Source organism: Sparus aurata, chromosome 22 (assembly GCF_900880675.1).
Source record: "Sparus aurata chromosome 22, fSpaAur1.1, whole genome shotgun sequence".
Lineage (NCBI taxonomy): Eukaryota > Metazoa > Chordata > Actinopteri > Spariformes > Sparidae > Sparus > Sparus aurata.
Window position 1 is genome coordinate 4,105,272 of NC_044208.1, and position 21,540 is coordinate 4,126,811.

Here is a 21,540-nt window from a genome sequence, read left to right on the forward strand (position 1 = left end):
AAACTAGGAAAGCGCATTCAAATATGCAAGGCTACGAGATCACAAAACCTTTTAGAGAAACCATTTGTTACAACCCCCGACCAGCTCAAATATTGCACCAAAACAACAGAACATTCAAAGTGTACAATTCGAATGTAGCACAATGCTGGTTTTGAAATGCATACAGTCACTATAAAGTCTTACCAGGGTTGTCCGACATTGAGTGGAAGCCTGCTATGAGAGATGCACAGGTGAACATGGTCATACATGGTAGACCCCCCCAATTTCTGAAAAACATGAATTGTCCCCCCCAATAAAAATACCCTAAATTATTCAAAATTGAACAAATGTATTTTCAGACTTCACATTCTTCACATTTTAGATTCACGTCTAAAAAGAAATGATTGAAATGGTGGAACAAATAATGTTTGACAAATATATTTCTGACTCCACATTCCATCTCTGGTCTCCTCCACTACAATGCAAATGGATGGGTAGTTTCTTGCATATTGTGCTCTTAGAACTGTGTTGTTGTTGTTGTTTTTTTTACAACTGTTTACCAGCATAACTGGCATTGTAAAAACATGATCAGTAGTTTACACAACTTGGTTAGGGCTTTAATTTTGATATTCATCCATATCAATTAATCATGCATAAAGTAGTCCCATACACTGGGAGATGAAGAATTGGGGATCTGGGACGGTTGGAGGGAGTAGACATATGCCCGAGGCCCTTAAAATTATGATTTACTTATATAACAGTGATACGCGCTGTTGGCTGTTTAGGACACATAAACAAGAAGGTAAGCACAATAAATGATTCCCTGTGCAGTACTTTTTGAATGATATGATGAGCCTCTACAAAGTTGTGATTTATGGTTGCATGGTATGAGTTGCATATGGGCAAAAAAAATAAATCACTTTTGTGTCTCCCCCCCCCCCCCCAAAAAAAAATAAAAAATAAAAATCCTGACATCTGATCTGCACCCCTGATACATGTGGCATGTATTTCCCTTATACTAAGCAGGCAGAACTATACTGAAAACGAATAGAAAATAATATCTGTTTGTGATTAAGTTTCTCCTCTTAGTCTGAAGAGAGAAGGGGACTACTCACCTGTAGGCTAGCCAACTAGTCGGTCACTCCATGAATAATGCCAAAATCTGTGATAAGATGGTTAAAGGTACCTTTTTATGTTACATTTTCCTTGTTGAATAATAATAATAATAATAATAATAATAATAATAAATATAATAATAATACAAGCTAGCTTTGAGAGATGTTTTTTCTTACTTCCCATAACTTTTACTTAGCAGACACACCAGCTCATTTTAATTTTTGTCGGTCCTACTACTAATATAATATGTCTTGCAGAAACCAATATCTATAGTAAATCATTGATAAATGTATGACCGGGAAAATCATGACTCGTTCTTCCAAACCTCGCTCAGCTGCTCACAGGTGCTGTCCTCCAATATGGCAGTCTGAGGGCACGTGACGTCACGAGCCGCTCCCCATTCCTCAGCAGGTGGAGAACGTTATAGGTGGTATAGAATTTCTTCTCAAATGTGACTTTGACATAAATAAACTCCCGATTCGGCTATCTAATTTTCACAGGCAGGCGCTTTTATATTGGCTTCTTATATACAAACATAATTTCTCTCCCCACAAACACTTAATTTGGAACAATAAAAACATCAGATATAAAAATAAATCAATCTTTTTTGATAACTGGGTAAAAAACAAGATTCTGTTCATATCACAATTGCTCAATGAGAATGGTCAATTACTTTCATACGCAGAATTTTTAAAGACCTTTGGTATTCCAATACCGGCACGAGAATATTGTATAGTGTTTGATGCGATACCAACATGCTTCTTAAGACTATTACAAGGCAGCATTGTGGTTACTGAACAACCAATTTGGAAGACTGATATCCTGCTGAATGGCATCAATATTAAAGATAAAAAATGCAATAATAAATTGTTTAGACATATGTTGCAATGCTCTATTAATTCTCGTGCCAAAAGTTATTGGAATGGTCTTTTGGATGGAATTAATTGGAAATTGGTATGGACTTACTATAAAAAATATTTGATCAACAATAAGGTGAAAGATGTTCATTATAAAATGATACACCTAATTTACCCAACGAACCATTTTCTCAAAAAATACAGACCTGATCTCTCTGATTCCTGTGTATTCTGTAAAGCTGAGACAGAAACGATTGTACATTTATTTTTTGATTGTATCTATGTAAAGTTCTTCTGGATTGATGTTGAAAATATGTTTGAATTGCTATGTGGAATTAAGATCAGCCTGCAAAAAAGGGATGTTATTTTTCACTTTGGAGAAAAAGTTATGGACCAAAGTCATGTATTTTTGTTAAACCTTTTTATATCACTTGGACGATTTTATGTACATAAATGCAAATGGACTGAAAGAAAACCCAATATACACCAATTTAAAAATGAAATGAGGATATACTTTGATGCACTATCAGGACTAACGAACAGAAAGGCCATCCGGACTGTAGCTCTCTACAGAGCCTTAAGATCCTCTTTGTGAATTTTTATTTATCCACTATATCTTCTCCACAAAGCCTTTGGATCCTCTAATTGAGTTGAATATATGTACCCCATGTTCAAAAAAAAAAAAAAAAAAAAAAAAAAAAAAAAAAAAAAAAAAGGTGGAGAACGTTGGCACGCGGGGACATGGACCGTGGACTCCCGACAGAGTCTCTACGAGGAAACTTCACGTCGACGCTGCAGTCAGTCGCTTCCCTCGCTGTGCGGTGTTAGCCAGGTGTGTGCTGAGTTCAAAGACCACTGCTGCGTGTGTGAGTCGGGATTGTTATTATGACTCTTGACTTTGTGGAACGCGGATCCTGACTCCTGAGCGAGGAGAGGGGATTTCCTCACACTATTTCCGTCTGTATTCCTGGCACAGAATGATTTGCTGTGATTGACAACTATATAATGGAGATCCAACAGAGGTTTTCATCGTGTTGGCAGACTTTCCTGGCATTTTTTAAAAAGCCGAACGAATCTGGGGATGAGACGAGGCGTGAGGAGAAAGCTGGCACCGTGATTGAAAATGTCGGAGCTAAAAGCGCAGAGCCAGACTTTACTTCCAAAAGATCTGGACCGACGCAGCCGGGGCCGAAAGCCGGGCTCTACTACATCGCCCAGTATGACTACTCGGCGCGCACTGAGGAGGACCTGAGCTTTAACGCCGGGGATACTTTAGAGGCTCTAGATAAGAGTGCTGGTGACTGGTGGTTCGCGAAAGCCCTCACCGGGGTCTCAGCCTCCAAAACGGGATATATCCCCGCCAACTATGTGGCACCAGTGGAGAGTATTGATGCAGAACCGTAAGTAACCTTTGACCATCATTCCTGCTCATTTTTATGTAGCGAGTAACAATTCCCTTTTCAAATTCCCGTCTGTGATTTTGTTTCTAATGATATTGTCTGAAGCCTTTAACACTTCTAGAATGCCGAATAACAATGCCTATACAATCCTGTGAAGACCACCAATATGATATTGATTTGTATGCAAGGGGAGAAACTTGTGGCAGCAGGTTTCCCACTGGTGTTGAAGAATGTCAGCAGTCAGGTCTTGAGTTAAACTAGTTAATGATTGGCTGTGACCAGGAAATATAAGCTTACAGGTTAATAATTTCCACGAAGGAAAGGCTTGAAAACAAAAAGAACATCAAAAGTGCATTAAAATGCCTTTGCTGGCATTTCATGGACAGTCACCTGTAGGCTGCTGTTTAACTTGACTACATCATTCTGGATAGCTAGAAATTCGTTTTGCAAAGTTTCAGAATTGCCACTACAATACACCATGAAAGGCCTTGCCATGTTCACATACTAGACTATGTGTAACCTATGCAGATTTTGTTTTCACTAAAAATATGGTTAAAAAAAACAAGAACTTGAGATTTATTTATAACCTACTTGTTGTGACATCTCAGTGAAACCAGTTTCTAAACAGCTGTACTCTGGTTTTTCCTGTTTAGTCTCCGGACATGACAATAGCTTGATTCCCTTATGTCATAGTTTCAGTAAATGACAAACCTGCTAGACATGATGTGAGACTACTTTGTTGCACAAATTGTTGCCACTCTAAATTAGAGTGTGGGACTCTAATTTTTAAAGGTGGGGGCATTTAGCTTTGTTAATGGATATTAGGGTTTTTACCTATCTATTTTTACCTGTTCTTATAAGTGTAACACTGACCATTTCCTGTGCATCACATCTTCATTGTGTGCTGCCTCAACTCTGATAGCTTTGACCAAAGTTATAATCAGTTAAAGATTTTTGACATGTAGAGCTAGGTTTAATCAAGGCCAAATTACCCCACTAAGGGGGACTAGAGGTGGCCCATATCTATACATTGGTTTATTTAACTGTGACTGTGCACACAGAAAAGTTCACCCAAATATGGAAATACAGTCATTATCCACTCACCGCAACGCCAATGAAAAGTCAGGCAGAATTTTGTAGTCCACAGAACATTTTGCAGGCATTCTCCTAAATGATTTGAGTAGATGGGGACTTCTGTCTGGCTTAATCTAAATATCCAGAGAATTCAAGATCAGAAAGTGATTTTTAAAAGATGCTCTTTACACCCTTGACATGAGGCTGAGCTTGATCACCCACTGCAGACGAGGTGTGTGCAAATGAGATTAGCAGCAACAATGAATATTTGATTTCTAAAAAGGGTTGTAAATAATGTCTTTTCTAATGAATTTGAGATTGAGGGGCTTTCAAGGACTTGGTTAATGCTGTACAAGCTGTAGGGACCCATTTTATGCCCTCATCTACTTTAGTTGTTTGGGAGAATGCTGCAAATCTGCTTTGCTGTGAAGCTTCAGAAATATTTTGTGGACAATAGCTATACTAATACATTGTAAACCCACTAATAAAGTTGCACACTATTTATGATATACTATTTTAACATAAATTATGTTTCCACAATGAAATTTACCTATCAACTACCTTAGATCTCGTCCACTTAATGCCTCTCCACGACCGTGTTTTGCTCTCAAATCCAGCTTCTGTTGTGAAGTCATTTCCAGCAGTGTTTTTTTTTTTTTTTTTTTTTTTTGCACAGACACATCATTGTAAGACAGTCTACCTTGGACAAAAATACAAAACATGTTCTGGCAACACAGTAATGCTGTGTAACTTAATATAGTAAGTGTTATATGATTACTGATTTTGTAGTTGTAATGCCTTACACTGCTCATTATTGTGAAAAATAATAATATCACAGTAACATGTATCGGTTAATTAATGGTAAGTTTATGGTAATTTGATTTGTCAATATGATTAATATAAACTGAAATAGTAAAGGCCTAGTTCTGTATTTTTGTTAATGTCAAGTAAATGTCATGAAAAGACCAAACCAACAATATTTCATCCATCTTTCCTTTGCTTTAATTCTGATTTGCAGATGGTATTTTCCTGACACTAAGAGGCTGGATGCAGAGAAGATGCTGTTGGCAGGAGGGAACCAGCATGGTGCCTTCCTCATCAGAAACTGTGAAAGTCAGAAAGGGGAGCTCTCCCTTTCAGGTAAGCTAAGCTAAGAATTTACAGTGGCGACTTAATATAATATGAAAAAGCTTTCCTCTACAACACTGATTCAGGTGAATATTGTATTTTTGGTTGTTTCTTTATTTAGAAAGAGAAGTACACATTAATAGTGGCAAGTGGAATTATATAAGTTTGGAAACAAAAGAAAATCTTTTTTCAAGTAGTTGAATTCAGAAGCCATAAAATGTATGCTTGTTAAATTCAGCTGCTAAACTTAGGGGTTATGATGGTCAGGATTGACCAAAAGGGATGTAACTGATTCAGTTTACTTACTGGAAGTGTGTCGGAATAGGGTTTCCCTCCCATAAAACTCTAAATGAAAAATAAATGTGTAGTATTAGAGATATCTCAAAATAGGTTCAAGTTTCAACCACTGACTATAAAAATATGGAAAGACCTTCTGGGTCTGAAGCCAATGTAAAACTGCTTTAAACCTGCATTATTTCTAATGGCCAGCAGTGGTAGACTTCGTTGGTTCCCAAAAGATCTGATTGTATGTAAGCTTACGAGTAAATAACATATTAATTCTAACAAATAAATGTTGTGTTATGGTCTCAATCACTAGTTTCCAAGTCTCATTCAATACAGCATGATGGTTTTTTTTGTTTTGTTTTTGTTTCTTTGTGAATTATTGGCAAAATAAAGGAAAATAGACAATAATGGCGGTGTGGCTTAGGCCATGGCTAGCTTGTGATTGAAAAGTTGCTACCACAGCATTACTACAGCAGCGGCAATGTGTGCCAAAAGCAGTTCTGCGTTTGGCATGCAGATGTGCCAAAACTGCAGTACCTCAAATGTCCACTTGAGGCCAACTCCAAGCATCTGTGCTATATTGTAGCTAACGTAGAGTAAGGTATTGTGTCTGTCTGTGGTGGATAAACTGCTATAAAACTAGTAACAATAACTTAAATAAACACAAATTAAGCTGCAATCAAACTCAGGAGGAAATTGCTTCTCTTTACATATGACCACAACTAGCTTGTTTGCTATAGCTAGCTTGGTAGCTTCCAGCTAGCTGGGCCTTTTTAAATAACTAGGTTTCATATGGCTCCCCTCGATCCTGATATGCTGCCCGATTTTTGATTAGGCAGGATTTAGGCAGAGTCAGGCATTGCCAAGATGACTATGGTCAGCACCACCTACTTCGCACTGGCTCTTCAGAAACATATGGGTGATGTCGATGGCTCTGAAGTCCTCCCCAGGCCACAGTGCCAATTGAGGCTTGAAATTGTACATCATAAAGTAATGGCTGAAGAAATGAGTTTGAGGTAAGAGTCTTTACATCCAGACAGACATCCATGTTTTCATCATTAAACTACAGCTATGTAACTTTTGTAGAACAAATGACATGTTCTTTTTACATTTTGGATGAGTCAGTTCCCTGACTTTGACTCTTCTCTACTAGCGATACTGTTTGACTATAAATTAGCATTTGCCATTATCTCAGAATTGCTACAATTGTGGCTTGGCTTTTGGCCACTGTTTATCAAAGGTCAGCTGCATAAGCTTGATTAAACATTAATGCCATTTAAACATAGTAATTATCCCAGTGTTTACTAACCAGCTCTTTTTTACAGTCGGTAGTTACGGCTAATAGCAGAACTAAAGAAATGGAGAACATTGTGGTTTTATGTACCAGAATAATTAGAAAACCAAAAATGATTAAAGAACCTGTTCGGTGCTGTAAGGTCTTGATAACATTACAAAAGTGGTGAGACTAACATTATATTTGTATTTTGCTATTGTATTATTGCACTTGATCAGTATTATTTTATCAAATGAAGTCAGTCTAGCCAGCTACTTAGCATGCTGTTACCTGTATAGTTCACTGCCACAAAACACACATTTCCACTAACACCCCTGCATTGTTCAGTGAGTCACTCGTTCCCTCAATTAAATCTACTGATGAATGGTTTCAAGATCATCAAGTTAGATAAATAAAGATTTCTACTACCATAAAACCGGTGAGATAACTTTATCCCTCTCTCTCCTCTAATCAGTCTTTTCACTCTGGCTTAGATCTTTCCATTATGACTAAATTCTTTCCATTGTTATTCTTTACCCCTTTATGATGACATATTCATTTCACCATTTGCCACTAACCCCAGGTCAAAGTGAATTCATAGCTGTTGTTGAAACGTTTGGGGTACAGGCATGATGCCCCCCAAATTTGGCAATATTATGACCTTAAAATGCTTCTGCCTGAGAGTAACAGTGACAAAAAAAACATTATAGTTCTGTATTTCCTTATTTACACTGACTTTGAGCATGTCAAATAGTCAAGTGTTTAGGTAGAAATACAGCCTATTAGAAGAGCAAACTGCTTAAAACTACATAAACTTCCACATTTTCCAAGTTTATGGCTTGTAAAACTGTTGTAAACTTTATATCACTTGATTTGAAATGTCATTGGCAACATGATGCATTAGTTTGCAAAACTTTGTGCATGCTAGTTTGTTAGCTTAATTGTTTTGTCTGTTTGTTGATTGTATCTTGCTGGTGTGATTTTAAATGGAAATAGTTTGCATGAATAGAATCAGGAGAATCAAAGATGCATGGCATGACTATAAGGAATACTGAGGCATTAGGCTAGGAATGACCTACATTGCGGTCATCAACGTCACCACCGCTAAGATCCCTACTAATCTATACCATACACACTTTACTATGAACTAATCAATCTAAAAGTTATCTGTAAGTTAGAACCTGTGTAATGTCATTTAGCCAATTGTTATCAAATTACTTTGTTAAGATGTGTAAACACTTTTTAATTCAGTGCTAAGCTTGTGTTAACAAAAAGACCTTATTTCAGGCATGTAATTTAAAACCCATTCAATTAACCAACTGACTTTTGTGAGACTACCTGCCCAGAACCAAGCAGCAGACAAGGGCCCACTCCCAGTACACTAGTCTAGCCCTCTGTTGTGTGCATTCACACTGAGCTGTAGGGTAGGGTGAAGTAAGTGTGAACCAAAGTTTTTAAGATTCACTCTTTAATCTGAGGGTTCTAAGAACTCTGTTGTTTAATGTATTATGGTCCTTTTCTTTATAAAACGCATTTAACTATAGCTACTAGTTTGCTTATGTCTCGGTAGTCCAGCATTTTGACGCATCTGTTGCACTTTGCACTGTTGCACTGTGATGACCAAAAATTTAACTTATGTACAGCAGTAGCTGCACTTGGGTTGCTTATGTTAGTCTATGTAGCACTGGTAGGGGTTCAGTTATGGAGCAGTGTTCTTTTTATTTAATGACTTGATTGATAGCGTTAAGTTGTGAACGAATTACAAGCAATGCACTTAAATCATCAAACAAATGTCAAATGTCATTCTGATAATACCAGGAATGAAATTAATGGCTACTGATGTCGCATGAGGGTCTTGAAGGTTTTTCCCATTTAATAAGGGGGTTTTCTACCACCGTCCTAGTGGGACCAGTGGGCACTCAAAAAGAAGGGATAAAATTAGACATGAGATTGAGCCAAAGTTAGCAACTAGCTTGTGAACCTAGTGAAACACGGTGGAGCAAGCCGTGTTTTGTTTACCTTGCGTCGCACCAAAATGCCCAAAAAGTCGATCAATGCTGCTTTAAACCACAGTTTATAATCTCAATACAAACATATTTCTATCATAACTCTTATAATGAAAACAAGAAGTCAAAGGAATAATACAAATATGCATTTTATTTTATAACTATGGAAATGGATACATTTGAAATGTCTAAGGCTGGGCATAGAAGATGATGAGGAAACCATACTTACACAGTTCTTTACTGAGTAAATCGCTGATTACTGACTTTTCTTTCAGTGCTGGACAATGGGAGGGTGAAGCATTACAAGCTGAGAAAACAAGACAACGGTCACTACTTCGTGTCAAGGACAAGATCCTTTCAAACACTGAATGAGTTGGTGGAACATTACTCCAAACAGGCCGATGGGCTCTGTGTGCGTCTGGTTGAACCATGCAAAAAGGTAGAACGCATTAGGATTAGCAACTGAACACATCCTGTTTGTTTTCTACATCACATTGTTGTCTTCTTTATAGTCAGTAGGTTCACACTTCTATAAAGCATAAAGTTCCATTGTCCTATTAGTGACAAATATATCATTATAAATAGTGACTCTCCCTGTTGGTGTAGATGGAGGCTCCACAGACTCATGGACTGTCATACAACACTGTGGACCAATGGGAGATTGACCGCAAATCCATCAAGCTGCTGAGGAAGCTGGGAGCTGGTCAGTTTGGAGAAGTGTTCGAGGGCCTGTGGAATGAAACCACAGCAGTCGCAGTGAAGACCCTAAAACCTGGTACACTAATGCCACCTTCTTTTCTCACTGAAGTTGTTAAACCAGAAACAATGGAGAAGAAAAATAAGGATGGATCTGTTATCGTTCTAGACAATTTTCAGTTTAGATATTCAGCATTTTTCCGATTGTCGGTATCTGTAATTTTTGTGTCAGTTGCAGATAAAGTTTAAAACAGCGCTTACTTTTTTGTCATAGAGTTGTTTGTTGTTAGTGGCAAAGTAAAATCCCCATTAAAATGTTGACAACATTTTTTTTTTTTTGCATCAGTTTAAAGATCAAGTGAGTAGTATTTGGAGTATTTAGCATCATCTAGCCTGGAGGTGCTAGAAGTTTCCAAAGACGTTGGAGAAGCTCCAGGAGCTCCAGTAGCCCTTAGGGACAAGAAATTAATTTGGATCATACAAAGAAATGTTTGAACACTGTGAAAAATATTCACAGAATGCTAACTCTGTGATGAGCAGATGTCTCCTTAGTTTACTCTTCATGCTCAGTCATTACCTTGACTATCTTTGGCACACTCCTAGCCCTAGATATCTAAGTTAGTTATTGCTCCATGTGCCATCTTACTGCAACAGAGGAAATAATTGAAATAAATTGCTAACGCTACATTATCAGCAGCTCTCTGAGAGGCATAAATTGAGGCAGTAGTGTGCTATTATTTAACGTTGTATGTGTAGGCATTTCTTTTCAGTCAAACTAATGTATTGCTGATAAACACTGTACATATTCTAGGCTTTGTACCATTAGCAGTGAGGATAAATAAGTATGATCTACCAATAACAACAACTATACACATTGCTTGTTAGGAAACAGCAGCCACACGCTCCATCCTGTGCATTTCTGGCAGTCACCCACCATATCTAAAAGGTTTAATGGTACAATAATGGAAAACCTATATTATCGGTTATCGGCAGAAATTATATCTGATAAATGTAGCCACTAATACAAAGCTAAATTGCTTTGTGCAGCATCTACACACAATAGGTGGTGGTTTGCACCTTTAAAGGAGTCATCACCCGGAAATCGCAATTTCTCTCGTTAAATCACGCATATTGGTGTTGGACCTCTGTTGAAACTTGCCTGAAAAGCTGGTGTTTGAAAGTGGCTTATTTTTTTCGCTTAGGCTCTTTTTCCGAACAGGAATAGCGCACAATAGCGCGCGTTCCTAAAGCACGAGATTTTGACTCTGCTCCGGTGGTGACGTTACCACAGGAGGTTACTTGCATATTAAGCATCGGCTCACAGCCGTCCTCAGCCAGACTTTCTGAGTGAGCACGCCGAATCTGCTTATTTCTCTGTCATTTTCACGCCATACATCGTCACCGCCAGCATTAAAACTCAGGTCTTACATGTAAAACACGAGTGTGAAAAGTAAGAAGGAAAAAAAAAAGAATTTACCATTTAGCGACATCCTGCTGTAAACGTGTCTCTTCCACCGTCTCTGCCTCTTCACTCTCTCGTTCGGATTCCGACTCCGGCTCGTACATAAATGCCTGAATTCCGTAAGGTTTGTCATTTAGTGTGTGCGCCATGACAGGGGGCTGTTTATGTTTTGGAGTCTGTGTGCATGCAGGCTCGCCCCCCATTCCGGCTCTGTCCTTCCTGCGGCCAATCAACGCGCGCCTCATTACATATTAATACAATGCACATCCGGACCGGTCAAAACCTCGCGCATAATCTCGCGTGAGAAAGTCGCGGTATGAAAAAGGGTCAGAACAAGTTCTCTGTTTGATTTCTAAAAAAAAAAAAAATTTCTAATAAGTTTTAAGAATTGATCCAAAGCGATCCAAGAGGGACTGGATATGTAAAAAACCAGGTGATGACTCCTTTAAAGATGTTTTGTGAGCAGCCAATTAAAACAGAAGAGGAACAACAAACATGCTGTTGTTGTGCTCATAGCGCTGAACTGCTACAATGTGTAGAGCCTTACACTCAGGTGTGCATATACTAAAGGATAGCAATTTATTTTAAAAATATTGAAAATGTTACTTTCTATTTTCGGTTTCTTTATCAGTCTCTGTCATGAGAGTCGAGTAATTATCAGTTATCTTATTGGCTGAAAGAAAATCCATATCATGCATTCCTATTATATTCCATTTCTGCCCAGTCTGTTCTGCTAGATACCAATACATTCTTCACACTGGACGAAGAAATCTGTTTAAAACTAAAATAAAATGAATCTCTAAACTGTAAAAAAAAAAAAAAAAAAAAAAGATTAAAGAAAAATTAGATATGAATTTGGGAAGAATTCTGTATCGCAGTCTAAGTTGTCTCAGACTTTGCACTGAGGTCTTTGTACCCTGAAGCCACTACTCCTGACATAAGTTTGATACAATGTACACTGATGAAGTGTCTAACTCCGAACTTGAAATACTTGTACTTCCAAACTGTACTCAGTTAATGTACTTCGGTACATTTATTCAGTGTAAACTTGCTGTGCTGTCACAATAAACTGCAGTTCACTGTTTAACACTTCATGTTCATCTGAGTAGAAACTCACAGTCCTACTCTGTGTGTTTTGCCCTGCTGTAAGCTAAAATTTTGTCAGCTGTTATCTCTCGTGCTTTTGGGCTCAAAACAAACAGGTCTCCACAGTGCTGTGTCAGCGCAAGACCTAACATTAGGACCTAACATTAGGTCCGCAAAAATGGTCCACTGCTCCCCTCAGTCACAAATGGCTGGCTGGCAGGACCTTGCAAATATGTATAGGAGAACTAGCGTGCTCTTACATAATGACAATTAAGTTAATCTTGAATCTTACATTTTGAATCAACAGAAACTCTGTGTAGGGGCCAGTGTACAAACATTACACTACATACTGTGTATCACCAAAGACATCACTGATCACTCCAAAACAATGCCATGTCAAAGAGTCACTCCTAATATACCATCATTGAACACCTCTGGCAGGTACCATGGACGCTGAGGACTTCCTGAGAGAGGCTCAGATCATGAAGAGGCTCCGGCATGCCAAGCTGATCCAGCTGTACGCTGTGTGCACCATGGAGGAGCCCATCTACATCATCACAGAGCTGATGACAAATGGCAGCCTGCTGGAATATCTCCAGAGTAAGACAGCCTCACCTGAACATGTTGTTATGATCTACTGCTACTTTATGACAGGATCAGAGTCCAATGCTTCTTCCCAATGGTTGCAACTTTCCAGAACAGGCTTATAAATCAATTTCTTATACATACATTTCCTCATAGTTTCCAGGGTCTGTTCACTTCCCTTTTGAGTTCCTCTGAAAGTTTTTGTATTTTTTCCAGATTGGATGGAATACTTATAAAGGATACGTTATGTGAAAAGATAGAATGCTGAAAAAGAAGAGGCTCGAGTAATGTTTTATTTTTCAGACATTCAGTTTGGCTTCCTGGCTAGTTTACTTGTTGAAAGAGTCCAGAATTTGCTCATGCTGTTCTGTTGTCTAAAGACAAGGACACACACTAATGTTTACCCAGTTTATCTGTTGGCACCAAGCCTGACATGACAGGTAAAGACCATGTTGAGGAAGAGAATAGGTTCACTGGTTTCATTTATAGTCATCTTGAACTCATTTGTTTGTTCAGGTCCAGATAACTTCTGAACATGTTAGAACTGCTGTAATACTACACAGAACCGACATTTAGTTCCAAGAAAGCGAAAACTACTACCACTACTAAAGATTTTTGAAAAATGACAGATTATTCGTTCTGGTGTAAGATGACTTACTATGATTACTGTAACCATTCAACAACAACTATCTCAATGGATACATGTTGCCAAGTTTCTTTAGGCCATATGTAAACCCAATCCAGTGGAAAAATAAGGGACATGCAAGGAAAGTTGGCATTGAATGACCCTTACGTGACAACAGTTTGCCAAAAGCTGAAAGGTTTTTTGTTTTAATTTAAAAAAAAAAAAAAGGTATATGTTTATAAGACAATGTTGAGAACATGATCTTTGTGCACATGGATCTGCAAATTGTTTTTTAAATGAAGTGTGCATGCCAATAGTGTGGTGGTGTAACTTTGCATTCAAACACCACATAATAACACAAACACTTTCTTCTACAGAGCATTGAGCCATCACATTACAGTAATGTTGCAGCAAATGTACACTTTGCTGGAGGAGTGAGTTAGCAGCAAAAACAAACAAATACAATTTTTCAAATTAAATTGATAGGCTGATTAATGTTCTTCTTGAGAACACCATTAATCAACTTTCATTCTCCACCACTAATAATACCTCAAACATGGTGTGACTGCGACTAATGGTATGCCTCTCTACCTTGTTGACAGAGGATAAGGGTAGCACGCTGCGAATTTCCGACCAGATTGAGATGGCTGCCCAGGTGGCGTCAGGAATGGCTTTCCTGGAGCTACAGAACTATATCCACAGAGACCTGGCAGCCAGGAATGTCCTGGTGGGTGAGAACAACATCTGCAAGGTGGCTGACTTTGGCCTTGCCAGGGTCTTCATGGTGAGTTTGACACTTAAAGTAGTATTGTAATAAATGTAAACTATTCTAAAAAAGTCTTTCCATTCCCGCAGGCACCCATCTGGTTAGGTGGCAGTGTTAGTTCCTCCTCTGTTCTCTTTTGTTCATTTTATGCACTTGACAATGCTCACACCCTTCTCACCCCCAACACAGACCCTATACTACTGACACCACTGACACACATTTTGTATCATTTGTTGTTCTGTTTGTGCATAACTTAGTTATTCCTGTTCCATGGTTTCATCTAAAACATTGTGTCTCCAATTTGATTATGGCTTTAAGAGCTAGGTTGTGACACTTTATAGAGCCTAATGGTTAGTTCCCACATAAAGCAAAGAAAATGTTTTAAATATACATATAAATTCAATAGTCATGAATCAATGGGTTTGCCAACTCTGTGAAAGGTAAAAATAATCAATTTCCACTGGAAGTGTATGTGTTGTGAAGCTTTGCTGAGTGTTGTGTGGAAGGGCAGAGCGAGTCAGGTGCAGAGCCACACCTAGAGGAATAATCACCCAAAGTCAATCATATTCACTCCTGATTCGGAGCGGTTTATGGATGGTATAATAGATTACTTTGTAACTTTTGGAAATTAAAAGTGGATTATCTTCACTGTCATCTATTAACCTGACTGCAGCAGCAATCTACAGAGTTGAACTCCACTGTCAGATGTTTATGTCCTTCAATGTCTGCTGGCTGTAGCTGGAGGGGAAATGTACTGTATGTTGTGAATGTACAGCAGAGAGAGGAAAAAGAAGAGAGAGAATGAGAGTATCTGGTGACTGCTGAGTTTAGTGAGAGGCTCAACTGAATTCAAAAACACAGACACACTGGCTGAGCTTTTGGTGGATAAAGAGTCACACGACTATTAAAAAAATATCCTACAATGGAATTCACTTTGGTTGGTGTTAACACACCATAATAAATACTCCATTATTCAAGCCACAAAGTCTTTGCCAGTTTTGTCTGGCCATGTTGCAAAAGTTTGAATCTTTAAACTAAAGTCTGTCTGGTGTACGTCATTTTGTTTCTAGAAAGAGAGTGAAAACGTGTATGAGGCCAAAGAAGGAACTAAGTTCCCAGTGAAGTGGACTGCTCCAGAGGCCATCCACGACAACAAGTTCAGTATCAAATCTGATGTTTGGTCCTTTGGAATTTTGTTGTATGAGATCATGACATTTGGACAGATGCCGTACCAAGGTAAGCCTTTCATCAACTTTGTTATAAATTATGAATAAATGTTTCTCTGACATAGAAATTTACAAAAATGGATGTGATGTATTAGGAGTTTTATGAAAAGTGCTTTTTTGGTAATCAAAGGTCTCAAAACCTTCCGGGTAAACATTTAATGCCAAATTATTGTCTGTTGCAAACTCAGTTTTTGTATAATGTCTTTTGAATGATTCTTCCAGCCATGACCAACTACCAAGTGGTTCAGAGGGTTCCCCAGGGCTACAGGATGCCACGCCCCCCAAGCTGCCCCAAAGTCATGTATGACATCATGATGGACTGCTGGAAGGAGAATGAACAGGATCGGCCCACATTCGAAACCCTGCAGTGGAAGCTGGAGGACTACTTCGATCTGGATGTGACCTCCTACGACGACGCTGGCCATTATTAACACAGTCCAGGCTGGGACACATGGAAGAAAGGAACAAAGAAATGTTTTCTCCCTGCAGTGACACAAAATCAGAATCAGCTGAATCTAAACATGAACACTCATTGATGTTTTTTTATGAAGTAATAATACATTGTAATTTGAAATACCATACATTGCAGCCCAATGAAGGAACTGAAATGTTTGAACTGACTTGAGTGAAGAAGCTTTAACTATAGCGATAGTTGGTTGCAACACATCTGGGCTTGCTTTGTTTGACAACGGACTGCACTTTTAGACAGGTTGTGTACTTGTCTAGCCAACTCTTTGAGCGTACTTGACTGGGAGAAAGACAGAAAGCTGCTATCTGTGCATCTTGATTAACCAGTTTTTCTTGAACTTTGCATAGCACAGATTTTTTCCACTTGCTACCGAGCTATTTATGAGTCATGTTTACGTGCAAGCTCAGTCTGTTTGGCTTTGTGTCGACTGAGAGAGTGAAACATCTAAGCTTACTATTCATGGCATATGTAGTGACCAGAAGGGATTTAACATTATTTAAAGGTAGGTGACTGTCTTTTGACCCCACATCTAGAGGAGCTCACTAAATGAAAGCACACTACAATTGCATCCTTATTATACAAGCTACAACTGTTTTATCTACATCAAAACTAAATCAATTTCTCTTTAAGGTCAAGTCCACGCCTTCCACTGAAGGACATTCTCTTCTGCCACTGATAAAAACTGCTACAAGGAAGCTTAAAAGAAAGGAGCATGGTCAGATTTGAACAGCATTCTACAGGTGCCATGAAGGGGAAAAAACTCGTGCACACAAAATTTTAAAACTTGTGAGATTACGAAATCTGTGGTTGAAAATGCAGAATTTGTTCACACAAGTGAGTAGAGCATAACACTAACATTTTAGCAAATATTTCAAGCAGCATCCTTTTTTTTTTTTTTTAAATGTTCTTTGGTATAGTTAGACAGCTTACCTGGCTCTGTCTTCTCCACAAAATCTGATATCCACCCATGACGTTGCCAACATAGCAACTGACCAATCATGTTTTTGTAATGTCATAGATTTGTGCCTTCTGTAAAAAATATGTTAAAAAATATGCACACGGTAGAATTTTTATTTTAACCAGGTGCATAATATTGTGAAAGAGTCTAATTGAACCCACACCCAAGTTTTTTTGTACCCCAAACCTAACAAAGTATTCTCGATCCCTACACCTAACCAAATATTTGCTACCGCTGCACCTACCAGAGCTTTTTTCGTTGCCTTAACCTACTTTAGTATTCTTATTCCGTACACTCTACCATTTTTTTCCCCTTAACCTAACCAAATAAGTTTTTTCCCAAACCTGACCAAATGTGTTTGTTCCCCTAAACCTAAACAAATATTTCATGTTTTTCTTCCAAAACCTAATCTAACAGAAACAGAAATTTAATAAGAATGGAAAAGGTAAACTGCACAATAATGTTACAAAGGAAACCCTGGTCTAGAGTCCTATACTTATATATATTCAGCCATGATGGCTTGCAACAAAGAGTTTGTCACTTTTTTACAAGTTGAAATGATTGTTCTGGCAAAACATTAATTATCGTATTTTAGAGATAACGCCAACACGGCAATATCAGACAGACGTCTTCTCCAGTTAGGTAGGGAGCAGCACAGGCAGCAGGGGTACCAACATGTTGGCAGGTGTGTTTTGCTTTAAGGTGCCTAAAAAACAAATTAATTCCTTCATATTAATTGTTAGGTTATTATGTTCAATACATGTCTCCTCATGCTCTCAATATTGTATTGTTATATTACATTGTGCGTCATTTTAGAATTAGCCTATCAATAGCTTTGGTTGCACTCACATCACTTTGTAGCCAGTGGTAACGTAATGCAAAATAAAGAGTGAAAGCTGTCATGTGGGACCTTGAGTATAATGGTTCAATGACTGAAAAATGTGACACTGGACTTACCTGCTCCTTTTTAATGCAGAGCTGCACTCAGATCAGTGGCCACATTCTTTGTAATCATGAGTAGTCACAATATTGAAGACACGACACGCCTAATCGCTTGCTTGACACATATGAATAAGTGGTTAACCCTGTTGGATCATCTCATGCTCTGAGGATTTTTGTAATTGTTTTTATTGTCATGAACAAATCTTTAATAATGTACATTATAGCCATGGCAGTGTTTATATATGTAATCATACTGTATTCTAATATAAATTCATTTATGAATAACCTAATTAAAGGACTTATATTTACTCTGATGTTGGTTGGGTTATTGCTTCTGATCTGGAGGTTAACTGCAATGTTAAAATTGTTTGAGTTAAGATCAACAGATCGACATCAAGATCAATCAAAAAACAGAAAGCAAGTGTACAGGGTTAATACATTAGAAAAGATGAAGAGGATACAAATTGTATCCAAATATAAATGCACGTAAATCAATTCTAATATGTTAAATAAGCCAGCAGGCTGCAGAGCTTTCTCATATTGTGTTCCTTTTATATGCACTGTGTCACTGCTGATATCCATCTAAAGAGTCATTCAAACGTCATACTCATATTTTACCAGTACCCTTTCGTTGGATTGGTGTCACTCTCAGTGTCTGAGGGCTCAGGGTCATTCCATACCAACTCACCTTGGCCGTCCTAGTATGTGTCAGAGAAAATTAGTAAAGAAACTTCTATTTAATTTGTCCAACCTTACAAAAACCTAAAGCTGTACCCCAAATACTTTCTCAGGACTTTTTAAAGTTTGGCCTGTTAAGCTAAATGTAATGATTTTTGTGATTCCGTGTGTCAGTATTCTATTGCTCATCACTTTTTCACTAGACTGAGTTGAAATCGGACTTAAATGTTGAAGAAACCACAAAGGATTCATGCGAGTAGTTGATGAAAATAAGCTCTGAGGACAAAGTTTTTTACAATAAACATTTCAAGAAAATCCACAACATGAACTAGGATGGGCTAGGTGAGTTGATATGGAATGACTCTGAAATAAGTGTATATATGTATATATGTATATATATATATATAAACATAATTTTAATTTATTTTTTGATTTCAACCCCATTTCAAATACATTCCAGTGCAGCTTAGAGATGTTTTATAATATGATGCAAAGTTTGAATTTGTTTGCATTTCTGTGTTTGACTTAACACATTTGATATTTGATAAAATACAATTAGTTTTATTAACAGGTTTCTTAGTTTTCTTAAAAAATAAAATAACATGCTACTGTAGCTGTAGTCTGACTGTCAAATTGTTTTTTATGTAATTTCCTGATTTGGCCACACAGTGGTGCTGACACCCTCCTGCTTACACTCATGCTTGATGTCTAAAATCTCACTGCAGCCAGCACATTCAGTGAGCTCTCCTTTAAGAAACACCAGTCCTGTGTGACACTTTAACCTCCTGTCTTCTGTGACAGCCTCACTGTTGCATTTTTTTTAGTGTCTGCCCTAAAAATATGTTTCGGTCTCCCCATGTCTGTCAGAGAGGACTGTGTGAGTACACAAATCACAGAAGGCTGTGACTCTTGTGACCTTAGGAATATTTCATATGAATATTTTGGTTGATAACTTTCAGTGGGAGCCCAACCCATCTGTAGACATATTTTGTTTATTTGAAATATTTGGGTCTTGATTAGCATCACATTACATTGAGAGTTAAGACATGATATGTTATTTAAATAGAAACAGTGACAGCATACCTATTTTTAATTCATTCAAATATCCAATTTGTAGGAGAGCCGGTTATCGGAATTAGACTCAATAACCAACTATCTTACAAATTGGACCTTTGAGATGCAAAACTGAAGTGCCAAGTGTTTGTGTAGCACTCAAGTATGGCATGACTAAATTCAACCAAATCAGCAGAATAAATGTTAGCAATGTATGTTATTGCAAACCACAGATATGTTGGAACTTTCCATTTCTTGTTGTTGTAACTTAACATTTCTTTAGGTTTCATTTTCAAAGTAACTGAACACCTAAAAGTCTACACATCAAAAACAAAAATGTTATGCAAATTAAAACATAAGAGGACGATACTATTCTTTTTTCTTCTTAGAATTATAATTATTTTCTGCCTTTTATTAGATAGAACAGCTTGTAGAGTGACAGGATGAGAGAGGGGGGTATGATATGGAGCAAAGGGCCACAGATCAGATTAGTTCCCTGGTCCATTGCAGTGAAGATACGACCATTTACCAATTGAGCTATTTGGGCAAGCTTCATTTGAGGTAGTTTTATTTGACGTTGTTGTCCAATGTCAAATATCAAAATCAAACCTACACCCTTGCCACCACGGTAGAGCCACCACAGCACTCGGTAAGCTTTTATTTTGGTAGTGTAAAGGCAGTGTAAATTTGCAAATTAGCAAAATATTTAGTTCTACCAATGACATTTGGATTTAACATTCAGCATTTAGATTTAAGATTTAGATTTAGATTTAACATGTAACATTTACATTTGATATTTAACATTAACATTCAGACTTAACATTAATATTATATTTTTACAAGAGAAGTAAATATCAGAAAGTTCACAAAGTCATGTCACAGCAGTCTGGATCAAGCATGCACAGTAGTAGTATAACCTGTAGAAAAAAAACCTGTTTTCAGGCAAAGGCACCAAGCTGTTTAAGCTGGTTTTCCTTCTTTCTTTTTTCCCCCCCTTTTTAATTGATTTGACTCTATGGAGTAAGATGAGCCATTTTTCATATTTAGGGTCACTACATTAAGTCAATCTTTGTTTTGTCACTAACTAATATATCTGCATATATTTCATGATGTTGTGCATCCTTTCAAACAAACAGAATGAGTGTAAACATAAGTGTTTCGATAATATAGCATGTCCAAATAAAGTGGTCTTGTGGCATAACTTACCCCGTGTATGGGGTAAGTTGAGCATAGTAGCGGGAAAGATGAGCCTTGCTGACAGTGAGGTCAGTTATAAACTAGTAACACATTTGAACAATCTGAACTGAAACTCTCATCCTCTCATCATCCTTTCTTCCTTCCTCTTTCTATCCTCTCTTCTCCATCTTCATTAAACTCCTCCCTCAATCTTCCTCTTATTCCATCTATCCCCAGCTCTCGCTCGATCCATCCATCTCCCACCTCTGCTGGGTGGCTCAACTTACCCCTGGCCAAATGGCTCAACTTACTCCAGAGCTACCATTTTGACTTTATTAGTCCCCACAGCTAAAATGGTACACTTTTATGCTAGGTTTATGACCTCATGTTGTAGCTCATAGATACCAAAATTGATGTATAAAACAAATTTAAGATTATCTATTTGGTCTAACACATTTCTCATGACATTTACAATAGACTAAATTCACTTTCAAGAGTGAAAAATGTTTTTTTTGGAAATAAATGTCTAACCACTTTACCCATTGTGGTTCTTACCTTCACAGACTCCATGAAATGATGCCTTCCTCCTAAATATTTGGTCACATGATCAATGTTTTTTACCGTTTCCCAGCAACAAGGGGTGGCTCAACTTTCCCTTTGGCTCAACTTACCCCAGTCTCCCCTACATGCAGATTTTATG

General features: G+C 37.8%; 1 protein-coding gene across 1 annotated transcript; it reads left to right on the top strand.

The window, feature by feature from the left end:
- The first annotated feature begins 1,429 nt into the window (after window positions 1-1,429).
- frk (fyn-related Src family tyrosine kinase) lies at window positions 1,430-18,247 on the top strand. The gene is made up of 9 exons (XM_030404550.1): window positions 1,430-1,506; window positions 2,669-3,352; window positions 5,445-5,566; window positions 9,394-9,557; window positions 9,725-9,893; window positions 12,804-12,962; window positions 14,175-14,356; window positions 15,409-15,574; window positions 15,787-18,247. The coding sequence occupies exons 2-9, from the start codon at window positions 2,958-2,960 to the stop codon at window positions 15,993-15,995; spliced, it is 1,566 nt and encodes a 521-aa protein (XP_030260410.1). The 5' UTR covers window positions 1,430-1,506; window positions 2,669-2,957; the 3' UTR covers window positions 15,996-18,247.
- Window positions 18,248-21,540: the final 3,293 nt, after the last annotated feature.

Excerpts from the sequence above, each read along its gene's own strand:
- frk (XM_030404550.1), top strand. The coding sequence starts at position 2,958 with ATGGAGATCCAACAGAGGTTTTCATCGTGTTGGCAGACTTTCCTGGCA. Across the intron at positions 3,353-5,444 it reads GAGAGTATTGATGCAGAACC|ATGGTATTTTCCTGACACTA; the intron begins GTAAGTAACCTT and ends TCTGATTTGCAG. Across the intron at positions 9,894-12,803 it reads AGTGAAGACCCTAAAACCTG|GTACCATGGACGCTGAGGAC; the intron begins GTACACTAATGC and ends CACCTCTGGCAG.